Source organism: Eutrema salsugineum, unplaced genomic scaffold, assembly GCF_000478725.1.
Source record: "Eutrema salsugineum unplaced genomic scaffold, Eutsalg1_0 scaffold_3, whole genome shotgun sequence".
Classification (NCBI taxonomy): Eukaryota; Viridiplantae; Streptophyta; class Magnoliopsida; order Brassicales; family Brassicaceae; genus Eutrema; species Eutrema salsugineum.
This window is the reverse complement of record NW_006256756.1, coordinates 3,348,143-3,363,935: the sequence shown is the minus strand read 5'-3', so window position 1 is coordinate 3,363,935 and position 15,793 is coordinate 3,348,143. Positions and strand designations below refer to the sequence as shown.

Genomic DNA, 15,793 nt, shown 5'->3' with positions numbered 1-15,793 from the left:
TGAAATTATAAAATTAGCGTGACGAAACAAATAATCATTAAAAGGGAATTTTCATCGAACTTAATAATTAGTTATCTCAATATAACAACAAAGAACAACAAAAAACTTAAGACTTATTAAGTTATTATCATGGATACAATTACAGGCCTGCATGGCTGTTCAAATCTTGTTTTTTAGAATTTGTTTAATTTTGTTTATATCAAGCCACTTTTTTCCCTAAAAAAGAATTACGGATGTTAAAATAGGTGACAAAACTATAATAATTGAAAATACGCCCAACCCTTTTTTCTGTTGGGTTTAATACGTTCAATTATTAAAATCATTTTTGGTATTACTAAAAATATAAATTTCTTTTCTGTAAAATGTATCTGTTAATATATAATTTAAAATAGCCAATTATGAAAAATAATTGGTCAACTGTATCCAACCAAAAATAAAAACCTAAAACACCTCATATTATGGAACAAAGAAGTTTTTTTTTTGTTTTTTTCAAATTTATGTTAAAACCACAAGAGAAATTTAGAACTCTTATAATTTTGTCCAAAAAAGTTAGAACTCTTTCTACAGCTAAAATAGAATATTTAAAAAGATCTCCTCACTTTGTGCCTCTTTGCAAAATGTTATGAAAATAATTTCTTAAATGATTAAAAAACAATGGATAAAAAACTGAACTTATGAACATGTAAATGTTGTTTACCTTGAAAGTCTGTCACTATACGTATACAGTACACTTATATACATAAAAATAAAAATAGATACAATCATACAGATATTGAATCCTGGATGTTTTATTTTTATTCAATAGAAACTTTTTGTTATTGAAGAAATTATATATGTTTTAACTAATACCATCGATATCAATTCTAATATATATCTAAACTCCTCCTCTCTTGTCTCCATATTAATGTAGATTACGCAAGTCCGAATCAGAAACATTGTCAATAATTCTCTTGACTGGCTACAGCTTTAATAATGACTGATATGTATAAACATAGTCAATTATTCTAATGAATGGAGGAAATAGCTGTGTTGAGCTAAAATAACGTAATAACATTTAAAAGTCTCAAATTTATTATATACAGTCGAGGCAAATGAACGACCACTGTTTTAAGTAAAACTGGTTTAATTTTTTTTCGTAATTCTAATTTTGTTTCTTAATATATATAAACTCGCTTTCATTTCGTTTTGTCCTTTTCTTGAGGTACACCTGTTAGGACTCTATACCATCTCCTGATTCCTATGATACATTTAGTAACCTTTTGTACTTTTATGTTCTATCTCAAATCGGTGGCAAATAATTCTTACTTATAAATCTAATAAAGACGGTTATCTACAATTTTTTTTTTTCTTCAATGACAGATATTATTTTGGTTACCTTTTGTTATTATCTACCTCAATAAATATGTTTTATTAGAGAATAACCATATATTTTCATGAGCAAGTATATATTACGGAATTATTAATCTCCCAATGAAATTACAACATGTGGCACAAACAAAAATATTTTAATTTAATTTAATTCTAATCAATTTATATAAATACTGATCACTGGAGCCACGTCTTCAGTCCAAAAACATTCGCCAACAAAAAACAAACACTCTCTTCTCTTCTTCTTCTCTCTCGATCTCTTCTCCTCCCAAATCTTCAGATCTCCGCGTCAGCAAATTCGCCGGAGAAAACGAAGAAAAACCAAAAAAACCACCGTGAAAAACATGATTCCTTACGCCACTGTCGAGGAAGCTTCACTAGCGCTTGGACGAAACCTCACGCGGCTCGAGACCCTGTGGTTCGATTACTCCGCCACAAAGTCCGATTACTATCTCTACTGCCACAACATTCTCTTCCTCTTCCTCGTCTTCTCACTCGCTCCTCTCCCTCTCGTTCTCGTCGAATTGGCTCGATCCGCCTCGGGATGGTTCGATCGGTATAAGATCCAGCCTAAGGCTAATTACTCCTTGTCTGACATGTTCGGGTGCTACAGAGACGTCATGAAGATGTTCATCCTCGTCGTTGGTCCATTACAGCTCGTCTCTTACCCTTCGATTCAGGTAATTTCCCGATTCGGTTCGGTTTGGGTTTTGATTTTGATGATTTTAAGTTAGGAATTGAGGAGAGATCTCTGGAATGTTCCACAGATGATTGGGATTCGATCTGGGTTACCATTACCAACGATTTCAGAGATTCTGCCACAATTGTTAGTCTACTTTTTGATAGAAGACTACACAAACTATTGGGTACACAGATTCTTCCACAGTAAATGGGGATATGAAAAGATTCATCGTGTTCATCACGAGTACACAGCTCCGATTGGGTATGCTGCACCTTACGCACATTGGGCTGAAGTGTTGCTTCTTGGGATCCCAACGTTTTTGGGACCAGCGATAGCTCCTGGTCACATGATAACTTTTTGGTTGTGGATAGCTTTAAGGCAAATTGAGGCTATTGAGACTCACAGTGGGTAAGGGCGTGAGAATCAAATTATAACAAAATCTCTTCCTTTTGTTTTGCCTTTACAGTATTATAACCTTTTTCTTTATTATATGGCTCTGTGACTGAATCATATTGATTTTTGGATTGCTTTTCAAATCTTTCCTTAGTTAGTGTATTTGTATATCATTATATAAAGAGGTCACGCTGTGTGGATTCAATAGTGGCTCACCTTTATACAACTGGGGCTAAGTTAGGTATTAGGTTTTTCTGATAGGTTTTTTTAGGCTTTTTCTAAGCTATTAGAGATTGTTTTGGAACTGGTTAGATTTGATATCTTTATGATAATAAACAGGTAGGCTTCGTTTTTTTATATGATTTTTTTTTTTTTTTGGGTAACACAAAACATCTAAAGCATGAAACAAGTGGGCTAAAGGCTATCCTTAGTCTCTTTGTTTATTTACATTCCTCTGAAATTGACCATAGAAAAAAGTGTTTGTTACTAAAGCATATATTCACTTTGTTTCATTGCAGATATGATTTTCCATGGAGTCCAACAAAATACATCCCTTTCTATGGTGGTGCTGAGTACCACGACTACCATCACTACGTTGGAGGACAAAGCCAAAGCAACTTCGCTTCAGTTTTCACTTATTGTGATTACATATATGGAACTGACAAGGTAAAGGTTCATCAAATTTCAATCAAAATTAACCAGTTTTGTCTAGCTGAAAACATTAACAATATGGTTATCTTTTATTTTTACCTCATCAGGGTTACCGATTCCAAAAGAAGCTTCTTGAGCAGGTAAATTCTCCAACAAATGTGGTTATAAATTTTGTCCTGATCCTAGCATATAGACCTCGAACTGTTTCACTGTGATTTTTCATGTATGCTTCACTCATTGGCAGATAAAGGAGTCGTCCAAGAAGAGCAACCAGCATAGCGGAGGAATAAAATACGATTAATAAAAAACTGGAGAAGTTATTCAACCGGTTCAAAGAAATGCTAAGTTACTTGGAGAAGTTGTAGGCAAAATCTAGTCACCTTCACGGAAAAGATAAGGGGAGTAGTAGTTGATTTTTTTGGGGTGTGTCTTATCTTACGTCGTCAGGAGTTGTTACTAACTACCTTTTAATGTATTTCTTAAGCTCACATGAGAAATGCTGCTTCCGACAATTGTGGGTCATGATATATAGTGTGTCGGGACTGGGGTTTGGCTCTTTTCTCGTATTTTTAAATATATTTCGTTTCGTCTTGAAGAAGAAACAAGATCTCATTAAACCTTTGTTTGTTTTCCTCTCTCTCCCCCTTGTTATTACCGCGTTGGTAACTAGTAAGACTATATTAACTCTTTAACTGTATGTAGCAACAAGCCCGTCTAGCTCAGTTGGTAGAGCGCAAGGCTCTTAACCTTGTGGTCGTGGGTTCGAGCCCCACGGTGGGCGATTTATTTTTCGTTTTCAAAATTTTTCACACACGGAGATTCTAATAAAATAAACAATCCATTAGTTTTTAGTCAAACCAAACAAAAAAAATATATATACAGTAAAACCTCTATAAATTAATACTTAATAAATTAATAATCATTATAAATTAATAAATTTTGCTAGCCAATGTAAAAATCCATCAAATTCGATAAGATAATAAGATAATACTCCCTCTGTTCAGAATTATTTGATGTTTTAGAAGGTTTTTTTTGTTCAGAATTATTTGATGTTTTCACTTTTCAATGCAAAATTTAATAAATTTTTATAGTTTTTGACCTTTTATATTCTGCAGATTATCTTCTTATTGGCTGAATGATATTTAAATGGATTATAAATAATATTTTTAGTATAGAAAAAATAAAAATTAAATGAATCCTTAAACTGTGTGCAAAAACCTTAAACATCAAATAATTCTGAACAGAGGGAGTAATTTTTTTGAAATCCTTATGTAAATTTATGGTCCCAACAAAAACATAAATTAATAATGATATAAATATATGCAAATATATATAAATACAATATTTTAAAATATGACTAATGTGTTTGTTTTTACTTAAATTTGAAATCTCATTGGTTCTTATCTCTCTAATTATTATATCAATAGCTTTTATTGCTCTTTTACTATATACATTCAACATTTATGATGATTTTTTGACGTGATAATTGATTTTTTTACCTTTAAATGTTTTTAAATGTATTGTAATGTTATCTTCAATTTTATCATCAATAATATTAATAGCAGCCATGACAATCCAATATGGTGTTAAAAACTATTTTATTGGGATAGTTATGATTCTTAATCATAATTTATATAATGAGATTTGTTAAAATTTCAAAATATAACATTAATACAAAGAATTTTTAGAAAATTATATGCGGAAAGTAAATTTTCTTTATAAATTAATAATTATTAATTTATAGTTAAATTAATATCACGATAAATTAATAAATTATCATAGTTCCAATTATTAATTTATAGAGGTTTTATGTATTTACATAGGGGAGAAGATCTCACCGTTTTATTTCCAAAACAAAAATCAATACGCACAACACAATAAGTTGTCTAAACCACGACATAGAAACCTCTTCCAAACAAAAACAAAAACAAGAAATTAAATGTCGATATCATCCAGTGAGATCTCCTCTTCTTCGTTTAGTCGTTTCATTTTCTGCATATAAACAAGACCACATTCTTAGTCATTAGACCAGAGACAAAAGTTTTGGGTGTACAAATATCCTAATTGAAAAAAGATTCCATACAGTGAGGAAAGTTTGGGGATCGAGGAAGCTGGACGAGCCTAAGATAACTTCTCTGTCAAGCTTCTCCGTAAGTTTGTGGCAAACCCTCAACTGCAACAATCCAAAATGTATCATCATTAATTAACACAATCTGGTTAGCCAATTGGTTTGTCAGACCGGTCTAAAAGTATTCCAGTACCTCAGATCTCGTTGCTCCTCCTACTATGAAGACGAAAATCCGCTGTCCCTTTCTCTTGAATCCACTCGATGCTCGTCCTAGAACCGAGTCACTGAAACACACAGAGAGATCAAATCTTGGTGTAAATCAAATCAAAGTTTTTGTCATGCAATATATTGAATTTAAGGTTCGGTATAAATTGTCAATAGTTTTTAGAATACACTAGCTCACCAACAAAAATAAAAAAGATTGATATAAACCTGAAATATCCATCTTCAGAGAGATGGCGTCTTGCCCAAGTTGGTGTTCGTCTTGAATGAGGCAATACTGGACTTGCTGATGCAGATTGAGAGCCAGAGTAAAAGGTTGGCTTTGGTTCATTCATACATGGGTAGTCTTGTTTTGGCAAATGACCTTTGTTTAGTTTCTCAACAAGTTCCTGAAAAAATACATTACCCACAAATAAAAAGAGACCAACATGTTACTGATTTCTTTAAGAATACAAACAAGGCTTAAAGTAGAATTTGAAAGTTTCCAAAAGGTAAAGACCTCTATGATTGGATAAAACCGAGACAATTGCCATGTTTGAGTTTCACCAACCCGATCCCTTCTAGCAGCTCGCTTCTTCTGCGCCACACAGATCAAAAGATTCAAGTTATTTACATTGTCAGGAAAACTTCAGTGCAAATAAAACCAAGAATGAGGAAAATACGTACCTTAAGAACATCAAACTTTAAAGGGAAAGCCCCTGTTGTGCTTTTTTTAGACTCCGTATGTACCGGTCCAAGTAATCTCATATTGTTCACAGCTGCTACATCATCGCCCGACAATTTTGCTAGCTGAAGGATTTAATCAAGAAGTAAAAAAACTCAAAAATGATAATTAATTACCAAGGTTCAAGTCCTTTTTTTTCTTTGACATCTCCAAGGTTCAAGTCTTCTTGGAGAGAAATATTGTTTATTACCTCCATCATCTTTCGTCCCTTTTCACCTTCAAACTTCTTAGGGTAAATCGCCGCAACAATCATTATTAACCGCAGCTTGCTTTCGTGGTTTATAACCTGGAAATTTTGATCATTTTCATCAGCACAACAATCTTCTGATGTCTGAAACCTAAAACTAAAAAAAGCAGAGCATCTTACATTGTTGGTGGTCAAGAATTTGATAACGTCTTTTCTTCCAGCATCCCCAAATATAAGGTCCTGCTCGAGCTGCCCGAGTTCTCTTAGACCTTGTTCCATGATAGTTCTATTTATTGTTCTAGCAATCTGCAGTGACATTGACCACATTTCTGTTATAGAAAACAAACGATCTACCTCGTCGCGTCAAAGGTATCAACTTGCAAGATAAGAATACTTAATCAAACTTTCTTCCATGGTTTATGTTATAAGCTTAAAACTGACCTCTACATGAAGAGAAAGCTTGTCAATTTGCTCACTGTACTGAGGCAAAGCGTGAACCATCTTCTGCAAATCTTTTGATGAAAGATCACCAAAGTCTCTGAATACAAAAAGTCAATAAATTAGTCAGAAATGTTCAAGTGGATCACTTGAAACAAGAAAAAGGAAAAACCGGTAGCTACTTTGAACTGTGTTTCAATTGTGCGGCTTTGTTCTTTGACACGAAGTTTGTCATCTTCTCATGCAATCTTTCACTTGCCTAAACACAAAAATAGATGAATTCAACGAAATCCACATTAGCCGCCATGTTGAATCTTAAAAAGAGAAATAGATGAGGTGAGGCATACATCTGCAATGTGAGCATCCCGAAGCTCCAGCCAAATGGGATCTTCTTCATCTAGAAGAACCTCTTTCTTCTCAGGATTATCACCAGTTTTACTCGGAACCTATACACTAAGAAACAAAAGGGAAATTACCATATGCTGTAGTCATGAACTACAACCAACTTTTACAAGATTTGAACGAAAAATCAAAATTTCACCTCGTGTGTGTACTTATTTCCTTCCATAGTAAGCAAATCGTGGCACATCGCATCATATGTCCACTCATGAATGAGAGGTGCGATCTAACAAGCACAAAAAGATTATTGTCTTTTAAGTGGCATATCAAGCGTAACTGAAAAAAAAATTGTCTCAGTGAAGCTCCAAACCTGGTCTATGGATCGATCAAGGATAAGTAGTTCACATGTTTCAGTCTGAGGAAAATCTTCGATTGTCTGTTTGTATCTTGCCAGACAATTCCATACACTAGCAGCAAGCTTTGTAGGAATTAACTCTCGGTATGTTGTCATTGTCGTGGCATCAAGCGCTTTGGCTCCACGGTAGCGCACAAAGGGGTATTCCTGTATACCAGAAGAGGTTAAAGATAAAGATTAACTGTCGTAGGAATTTCATGCCAAACCAACAACAAGCTTTGGATATGTGCCTCGTACCCTTAGTGAGGCCAAAACTGTAGCAATGCGTTTAGCTACCACATTCAAGCATGCATCTGCTCTCTGATGGTTTTCCTCGTCATTATAAAGTTCTTCTAGAGCATTTTCGTTACTCGTAACGAACCCCTGCAAAGACATAATACATAGGAGGAAATAATAAACAGCTTTCAATATAGAAACAAAATTGAACTGTAGTTACAACACATGCATTCTCCTATAGACAAAGAACGTTTGATAATGTCAAGCTACACAATTTGCAGAATTTCTGAAAGACAGTTCTAAGTTGTTATAAAGAGAGTTTGGCTAAACCAATAAGTTAGCAGGTCAAGCATGAAACTCATCATTAGATATCGCCATTGTCAAACTGAAAATCTTGAGGAATAGACAGAATACCTGGCTGTCCATGCTAATGTACTCCAAGTTCATCTGTATATTATTGAGATCAATTAATTTTTACATTTTATAACTATCTTGTGTGATTGCATGTAGATAGGAAGAGTGTGAACAAAAATATAGGAGCAACCTCTTTCAGTGCGCCAATTCTTTTCATTGCTCTCAAATCCTTCCTAATGAGAGTAACTAAGCTTCTCGAAACAGGAGAACTAAAGTAAACGAAAGCCCTAAAGCCACATGAAAGAAAAAAGATTTTATCACTGAGGACAAGAAAGTCTACAGATATATGAAGTTATCAAACAGGAATAAATTGTTCACATACTTCTTGTAAAGTGGTGATTTTCCAGTCATATCTGACAAAAACGCAGCAACACTGAAAAACATATAAAAAGAGCAACAGCTTTAGAAAATCATAAATAGTTAATTGGCGAGAAAGTGATGTCTCAGACGGAAGAATAATTTTACTTTGCTTCGGTGGGTTGAATAAAGTATATGGCTTCCATGGCAGTCATAGGTTGTCTATGTTTAGTTATGACCTCAACCACTGTAAAGTGTAACAAAACATCAAAATAGTTCCCTAATAAACAATGCCAAGAAGATACAAGTAACAAAAATAGTGATCGCTTTGAGTTCTGAACAAAGATAATCCTTACAGGAAATGCCTTCTTGTGTGATCTCAGACATTTTGCAGACAGATGACATTATCTTCACTGTGAACTTGTCCATAACAAGTACCTAATTATACATTTCCAGGTTCAAAGAATCAATGAAATGAGAGGAAAACTAACAAAACCCAAAGAACCAAGATCTAAAAGGTAAATTGGATAGAAATTACCTTCCAAGTTGATCTCGAGCTCCCATTTTTTTCAGTCCTAAGCATTTCATACAGTAATCCTGAAATTAGAAGTGACAAAATGAAAAATATTTCAAACCTTAGAAATTGATCAAACTTTTGATATAATTACCTTAAAATGAAAACCTTCAATTCAATTAGTTTTACAAAACATCCTAAAATCCTGAAACATCTGGTTCATTGAGATCACGTTGACCTAATTCGAAATCCATAAACCCTAAATACGTACACGATTTCACTAATTAATCCGAGGAAACCCTAGAGCCCAAACACCAGAAGCTTCCAAAAGCAAATCCCGTGATAATTTTCAAAATTCAAACACAGAATTGGTAAGAGAAAGAGAGAAAAAAAGAAGAAGCTCACTCTCTCTGGTGATTTGCCTGAAACTCTTGTAATCTCCGCCATTTGAGGACGATCCAGAATCGGAGAACGACATGGCGTGTGAAATCGATATGGTCGACGAAAAAGGGTATTTCGTTTAGATGGAAAATTCTAAGTCGAATCGAATATGATTCGGGGATATAAGAAAAAAAAACTCAAAAACAGATTCACGAAGAAGAAGAAGAAGAAATTGGGAATCGTGGATCGGAGAAAATGAGAATCTAGGGTTTACTTGGTAACGAAGACAACGTTAAAGCAAAGAAACTTGGCGCTTCTAGATTTTCCGTTTTTTCTTCTCTTTTCTGGGTCGGCTTGAGCGAGCGAGCCCATGGATTTTCAAACTTTTGAACGAGTTTTTCTTTGTCAGACGTGTGATGAAGTCAAAAATTAGGGACACTTTTATTGTATTTTTGAGAAAATTGCAAAACAGCTCTCAAGGTAACCAAATTTTGCAAAGTAAACCATCAACTAAAGAAAAGAAACTCTGCAAGACTACAACAGTAATGAATCATCTACTGTAAAACTTCCAATATAGCCCCCCCCCCTAGTTCAACATATTTGTGTATCATAGGTGAGATCATTGGGCAAACTTCGGTTAATTTGAGGGGTTCTTTTTGTAGTTTCACGTAAATTATCCAGCAAATAAATTATTTTAATAGTCATTTTGCTTTTTCTTTTTGTTTTTCATCTCCCAACTTTTACCATCAATTCCCATTTTCTATATTCACATGTTTCTTTAACATTTTCCCTTCGATCGTTTCAAATATTACTTATTAAAAGTATCTCTAAAGAAAAATTAATGAGAAATCAGAATTTACTACTTTTTTCGTGCAATCAAAATCAAAAAATTTCATTCAATTTATCTCAATGATTGTTATAATTTTTTGATCAATCTAACAAATAAAAAAAATATTACTGGATAAGTTTAAGATCATATTTTCTCAAGGCAAAATTTATCAAAAACAATTTACGGAATTAGAACTCACAAAAATTGTCATCACATCAATATCTGTTACATGTACCCACGTCCTAGGAAAAGAGACATGATACATATTTCAAGTGATTTACGACATTAAACACATCTAGACAGAATCGTTAGAATTGAAATATACTATTTTCATCACCACGGTAATCTTAAAATTAATTAAAATATTATGAATTCATATCTCTATGCATGGCCTGAGACACCACCTAATTTACATTGAAAAACACGACATTTACATTGGAACTAATACAATACTCCTTCTGTTTTTAATTGATAGATTTTTGTAGGAATTTTCATAAATGTTGAGAAAAATAGATTAAAATTTGATTATAAAATGCATTATTTTAAGTAATTTACTACATTGAAACAATCCACCACACAAAAAGCAAACTTAATGTCTTATTATTACCAAATATAAACAAATTTCATATATATCATTACACTCCTTTAGCTTGATTCAAAGTTGTCAAGCCTTCAAGAATCAAATCGCTTTCTTGATTCAGGTATCTGCTTCTTAGACCGCTTCCATCGCAAGAAAAACACAATCATGTAAACAATAACAAGGATTATATTACCCTACCAATACTGACGGTAAGTACAATACTGTATCTGGAGATATAATAGACATTGAGACTAAGTAAGAGATATGGAGAGACACCATTATCCATAGAAACGACCACACATATTCTTCTCCAGCTGGTAAGAAGGAAAACGCCATGAGAACCTCTCCTTCGAAAGCCATGCTATTCACGATCCTTAGGACACTGAAATAACGCTGGTTCATCACAATTTTTTTTGGATAATTAGAAGGTTCTGGCCGAATAAACTTGAATCAATTTTTAGTATTATTATCCGTACCAGCTATCACTCGATCTTGTGACCTTTTAGATTACCCCATGGTACTTTTCCAGTCGAGCTATCGACCTCTGGTGGTTATCACAACTTTACCAACACTCTTCTTACTACTATTACAACTTCCCTCAGCATTGCTTTGGTAAACACCTCCTGGTGGTTGAAGAGCTGTCTGACAAGTAGTTGTGATTATCAGCACCGCTATCACTAGAAGCGCACTACGTGATCCATCTGATATTTGATTCCTATACCGAGCTGCGTTTGTGAACAGATACTCATTAAAATAGATCCGCGATCTCAATATTTCTGACAATTTCTTCGACTTTGGTAGAGAGTTTGCGTTTTTGCCTCCTGATAATGGTTTCTTCGATTTCTCTATACCTATGAACATATCTATGATCTTATGAGATTTCTAAAGCGGTTAAACCATTCTTGTTATAGATGTTTCAGTTAACTGCTCGAGATGCTAGCAAAATCTTGATCGCCTTGATTTTATTTTGATATGTTGCTAAGTGCAAAGCTATGTTACCATTGTGATTACGTCTGTTCAAGACTTGCATCTCTAACGATTCAGCATCTATCTGACGCAGTCTCAGCACCCATCCCAAGAGAATTTCGAGTTCTTCATATCTATCTTCCATAACCGCAATATGTAGAGAGGTCTCACCGCTCACCGTTCACGTTCACATCTCTAACGCAACGAGAACGAGGACAAGCCAAAAGGAACTCTGTCATAAATAAGATCGATTTCTCCTCTCTTTACTAACATGTTACCAAAACATGAAACTTTCACACGCTAAATCCACAAAAAAAAAAACCTATCTTAAGTTACATGACATTTGGCCAAGAACTTTGTCTTATGGAAGAATGACAAAGGAACTTAGTAAAAGGGAAATAAAAAAAATTGTGTACCTTCTATTCCTTGAAGACTAACTAGGTCAGGATCAAGTTTGAGTAAAGCAAGAGTTAACCGTGTTTGGCCTTTCTCTATAGCTAGGTGCAATGGACTAAACCCATATGTGTTAAATTTTTTTGGCAAATGGTGGTTTAAGATTTATCAACTCCATCGCAAAAGCAAGATTTCCAGAAGCAGAGGCTACATGAAGAGGAGTGTTTATGATACAACATCAAAGGTTTCAAGAATGTACGGATCCTCATCGATTTGAGCATACAAGTCATCTATGCTTCTGATTTGAGCGGCTATGATCAATCTTGGATCCATTTGAAAAATGTGAATAACTAGTATGCTTAATCGAAATACTTACATTACTTTTTAAAATACATGGATCGTTGAACTTAACGTCTTAACCCATCATTGTTATGTGATGTGAACTTCACCCTTCATTAGTTTAAGGTAAGGGATTTGAATTGATCTAGCTAAGCCATTAGAATATAAAACACTAAAGGAACTCTGAAAGTGACTGATCTAAAAAAAAAGTCTTCTCTTGAGAAACTACATAAGTATTCAAGTATGACTCAATCCATTAAATGATCAATAATCTTGCTGGTTTTTTAGGCTTTGATTGTTTGTTAAGTTTACGTTTGTATTTATAATTTCTTTTTTTTTTCAAACGATTTTATGATTTTCAATCACTCATTTTAGATAAAATTCATAAGTTAATAACGGTAACAAACACGAAAAAGAACTCGTTTGCATATAGTGTTTACGTTTAGATTTAAAGAAGACCTTTTTGATGAAAAACTAAAAATATTTCTATATTAAATTTTGATATTCAAAGAAAAATTATTCACATGTAAGTATATGTATTAACGGAAAATTAGTGTTTAAACAATTAATGCCTTAATCTCTAATATTCTCTACATCCTTTATGTTTAAAACAGGACCTTCCAGGATAATGAAGGCTAATTTCGGACATGGATACCGCGTTACCGACAAAGTTTATTTCCTAACAATTCAAAAGCTAATGAATGTTTATGTCTTTAACCAAAAAAAGCTGATATTGGTATCGTATATATAAGAAAACCCAAAAACTTCTTAAAGATCTATGAAAATGACAAAAGTGTATTTGTCATCGGTTAACTAATATCTTGGAGATGCTGACAAAAAAAAAAAAAAAAACTAATATCTTGGAGATTGAAGTAGTAAAAACTCGTAATAAGCGGCAAGTAACGACCTATTGTTCAGACGTTAAAAAAAAAGAAAACGAGACAGATTGTTCAATTGAGGAAAAGTCTTTTTTTTTTTAATGTCTGGTTCAGTAATTTCATCGAACAGGTAAACCACACAACTTCCGTACTTGACTACACGTGTCAGAACCGGAGATCAATTCCACCGCCACGTGTACTTCACGTGTCTTTGTTTCAGAGCATCTCTCTCCAAGGCAGTGGATTAACCACAGAGGCGAAGAACAATACTACTAACAGAGCCTCCACAAAAGAGAATGCTTCGGTCCAATTTCCGTCGTGAAATCCCCAAATATACCGGGCTTTGTCGCCGGAAGATACATAGCGATCTCGAAGATGCCGGTCCAATGGCATCTAAGCTTAAATCTCGTTCCGTTGTCCGGTTTAGTGGACCGGATACGGTTAAGTTTCTTCAGGGTCTGTTGACCAACGATGTACGGAGGTTCGGTGAATCGGCCGGCGAGAAAAGCGCGACGGTTCCTACGCCGAATATGGCTTCCGTCTCGACGCCGCCTATGTACGCGGCGTTGTTAACTCCTCAGGGAAGGTTTCTGTACGATTTTTTCTTGTATAGCCCGACCCGGCCCGAGGAAAAGCTCAATCGGACTGGTTCCGGACCCGGGTCCGATTCGGAACGTGGTGGGTCTGTTGAGTTGTTCGCAGATGTTGATGTCTCTGTCCTCGATGAATTGCTGGAAACACTAAAAAAGTAAGCTTTTTTTTCTTTCAATTTTTAAAGAAATTTGGTCTTTTTGATCTCAGTCTTAGCCATGTCCTTGGTGATTATGGTTTATTGAGTTTTAGATGATTACAAAATAAGGGATTTAGATGCCATCTGTACTGAATTTACTTGAATTAGTAAAAAAGCTCAGATTTTGTTGAGGAATGAACCATTTTCTTGGTTCTGAATTGCGTGAAAATGTTGATAGATATCGCTTGAGGGCGAAAGTGGATATTGAAAACGTTGCAGAGGAGTTCTCGTGTTGGCAACGTTATGGTAGGAACCTCTCTGGATCTTCATCTGTGGGTTGGGGCGGTGGCGTTGATCGTGCCGGTGAATCTACAGCTAGTGGTAATAAATATGGATGGCAATGGTACAAGGATCCAAGGTTGGATTGTCTCGGTTACAGAAGCATTTTTCCTTCCGATGCAACCCGTAAGAAGACTCTTTTACAGAATAGAAGCTTCATATCTTGAGATTGAGTACTGATTCTAATGGTAAGCTAACGAATATTGCCGGTTTTTGGTTTGTTTGTGCAGCGCCTTTAGTTGAGGCAGATAAAGAAACAGATGAAAGGAATTACCTTTTATGGAGATTAGAGCATGGAGTTGCTGAAGGATCAGCTGAAATCCCTAAAGGTATGATCTCTCTCTTTTTCTCATCGATGTAATCTCTCTTCTTCTCTGTGTATTTGTAATATGTTTTTGTGGGGCTTTCACAGGGGAAGCAATTCCGCTTGAGTATAATTTCGTTGGTCTTAATGCTATAAGCTTTGACAAAGGGTGCTACGTTGGTCAAGAGCTTATAGCTCGTACTCACCATCGAGGTGTCATCCGCAAACGCTTACTCCCTTTACGATTCATTGATAGAAATGGAAAAGGTAAGCTGCGTTTATAAAGAAGTCGAAATTTCGTACATCTTATTGATCAAAGAAACCAACTATACCGGTCTCAATTATGCAGAGTTAAACCAGAAGATTGCGGCTGGAGCAGAAGTGGTTGAATCAGGAACCGGCAAGAAAATGGGGACGGTTTCAACGGCTTTGGGTGGCCGTGGAATGGGAGTGATGAGAGTAGAGGAAGCCTTTAAAGAATCATCTGAATTGACAGTAAAAGGTTCAGAGGATGTGAAAGTTGAGGCGATTAAGCCGACTTGGTGGCCGTCTCAGTGGTTCGAACAGAATCAATCAGGAGTTGCCTCTGCGTAGTAACCTCCGGTAACAAGATTGTTACTTTTGTCAGAGTTTTTTTTTTTTTCAGTTTTTAAAATAAAGTTAATTACTTTCCGGCGAGGAATTAGCCTTTGTTTGTATTCCACTGTTTAACTTATACCAATAAAGGTTGTTTTTTTCGGCGAGTTTTAGGCGCCGTAGAATTTTGTACTAACTGTCTCTTAAGGGAATCTTCCGTTTTTTGTTTTTTTCATTGTAAAGCCGTTAAAGTCTGCATATATATATATAACGAACCTGTGTGCCTCTACGTTTAGTGTTTCTCTATTGTTAGAGTTTTCTCTGCACATAGCGTGGTCGACGAATTTGACTGTGAGACAGAAACTACTTCTAATAGCTTCAGTCTAAAGAAGAAACTAAGAAAAGACTCTCAACTTGCATTCTGAAAGGATTGATCAAATAGAAAAGTTCGATGGAAGAAATGATTACACTTCATGGAAGGAGGGAATAGTAGGAAGCTAGAAACAAATCTGATGGAGCAGTAATTGAAGACAAAGAAACATTCTGCAGT

The 15,793-nt window shown here is 34.8% G+C and overlaps 3 protein-coding genes, 1 non-coding gene and 1 pseudogene across 4 annotated transcripts; 3 read left to right on the top strand and 2 right to left on the bottom strand.

Annotated features, from left to right (window-relative positions):
• Nucleotides 1-1,584: 1,584 nt before the first annotated feature.
• On the top strand, nt 1,585-3,650 carry LOC18014439 (methylsterol monooxygenase 1-1). Its single transcript, XM_006396732.2, has 5 exons — nt 1,585-2,048; nt 2,136-2,458; nt 2,962-3,109; nt 3,202-3,234; nt 3,339-3,650. The coding sequence occupies exons 1-5, from the start codon at nt 1,713-1,715 to the stop codon at nt 3,393-3,395; spliced, it is 897 nt and encodes a 298-aa protein (XP_006396795.1). The 5' UTR covers nt 1,585-1,712; the 3' UTR covers nt 3,396-3,650.
• Nucleotides 3,651-3,802: 152 nt separating this feature from the next.
• Nucleotides 3,803-3,875, top strand: TRNAK-CUU. The gene has a single exon. It is a non-coding gene; the product is annotated as a tRNA-Lys (tRNA).
• Nucleotides 3,876-4,872: 997 nt separating this feature from the next.
• LOC18014438 (protein transport Sec1b) lies at nt 4,873-9,676 on the bottom strand. The gene is made up of 21 exons (XM_006396731.2): nt 9,334-9,676; nt 8,953-9,011; nt 8,771-8,852; nt 8,583-8,661; nt 8,440-8,490; nt 8,248-8,344; nt 8,118-8,150; nt 7,725-7,850; nt 7,443-7,634; nt 7,275-7,358; nt 7,081-7,179; nt 6,916-6,992; nt 6,737-6,833; nt 6,476-6,601; nt 6,299-6,394; nt 6,051-6,173; nt 5,884-5,961; nt 5,595-5,773; nt 5,356-5,446; nt 5,178-5,267; nt 4,873-5,086 (listed from the first exon to the last, which is right to left on the bottom strand). The coding sequence occupies exons 1-21, from the start codon at nt 9,404-9,406 to the stop codon at nt 5,030-5,032; spliced, it is 1,989 nt and encodes a 662-aa protein (XP_006396794.1). The 5' UTR covers nt 9,407-9,676; the 3' UTR covers nt 4,873-5,029.
• A 1,097-nt stretch (nt 9,677-10,773) lies between these two features.
• On the bottom strand, nt 10,774-12,410 carry LOC18014437 (annotated as a pseudogene).
• Nucleotides 12,411-13,557: 1,147 nt separating this feature from the next.
• LOC18014451 (putative transferase At4g12130, mitochondrial) lies at nt 13,558-15,471 on the top strand. Its single transcript, XM_006396729.2, has 5 exons — nt 13,558-14,042; nt 14,263-14,489; nt 14,594-14,692; nt 14,776-14,934; nt 15,017-15,471. The coding sequence occupies exons 1-5, from the start codon at nt 13,591-13,593 to the stop codon at nt 15,259-15,261; spliced, it is 1,182 nt and encodes a 393-aa protein (XP_006396792.1). The 5' UTR covers nt 13,558-13,590; the 3' UTR covers nt 15,262-15,471.
• The last annotated feature ends 322 nt before the right edge of the window (nt 15,472-15,793 follow it).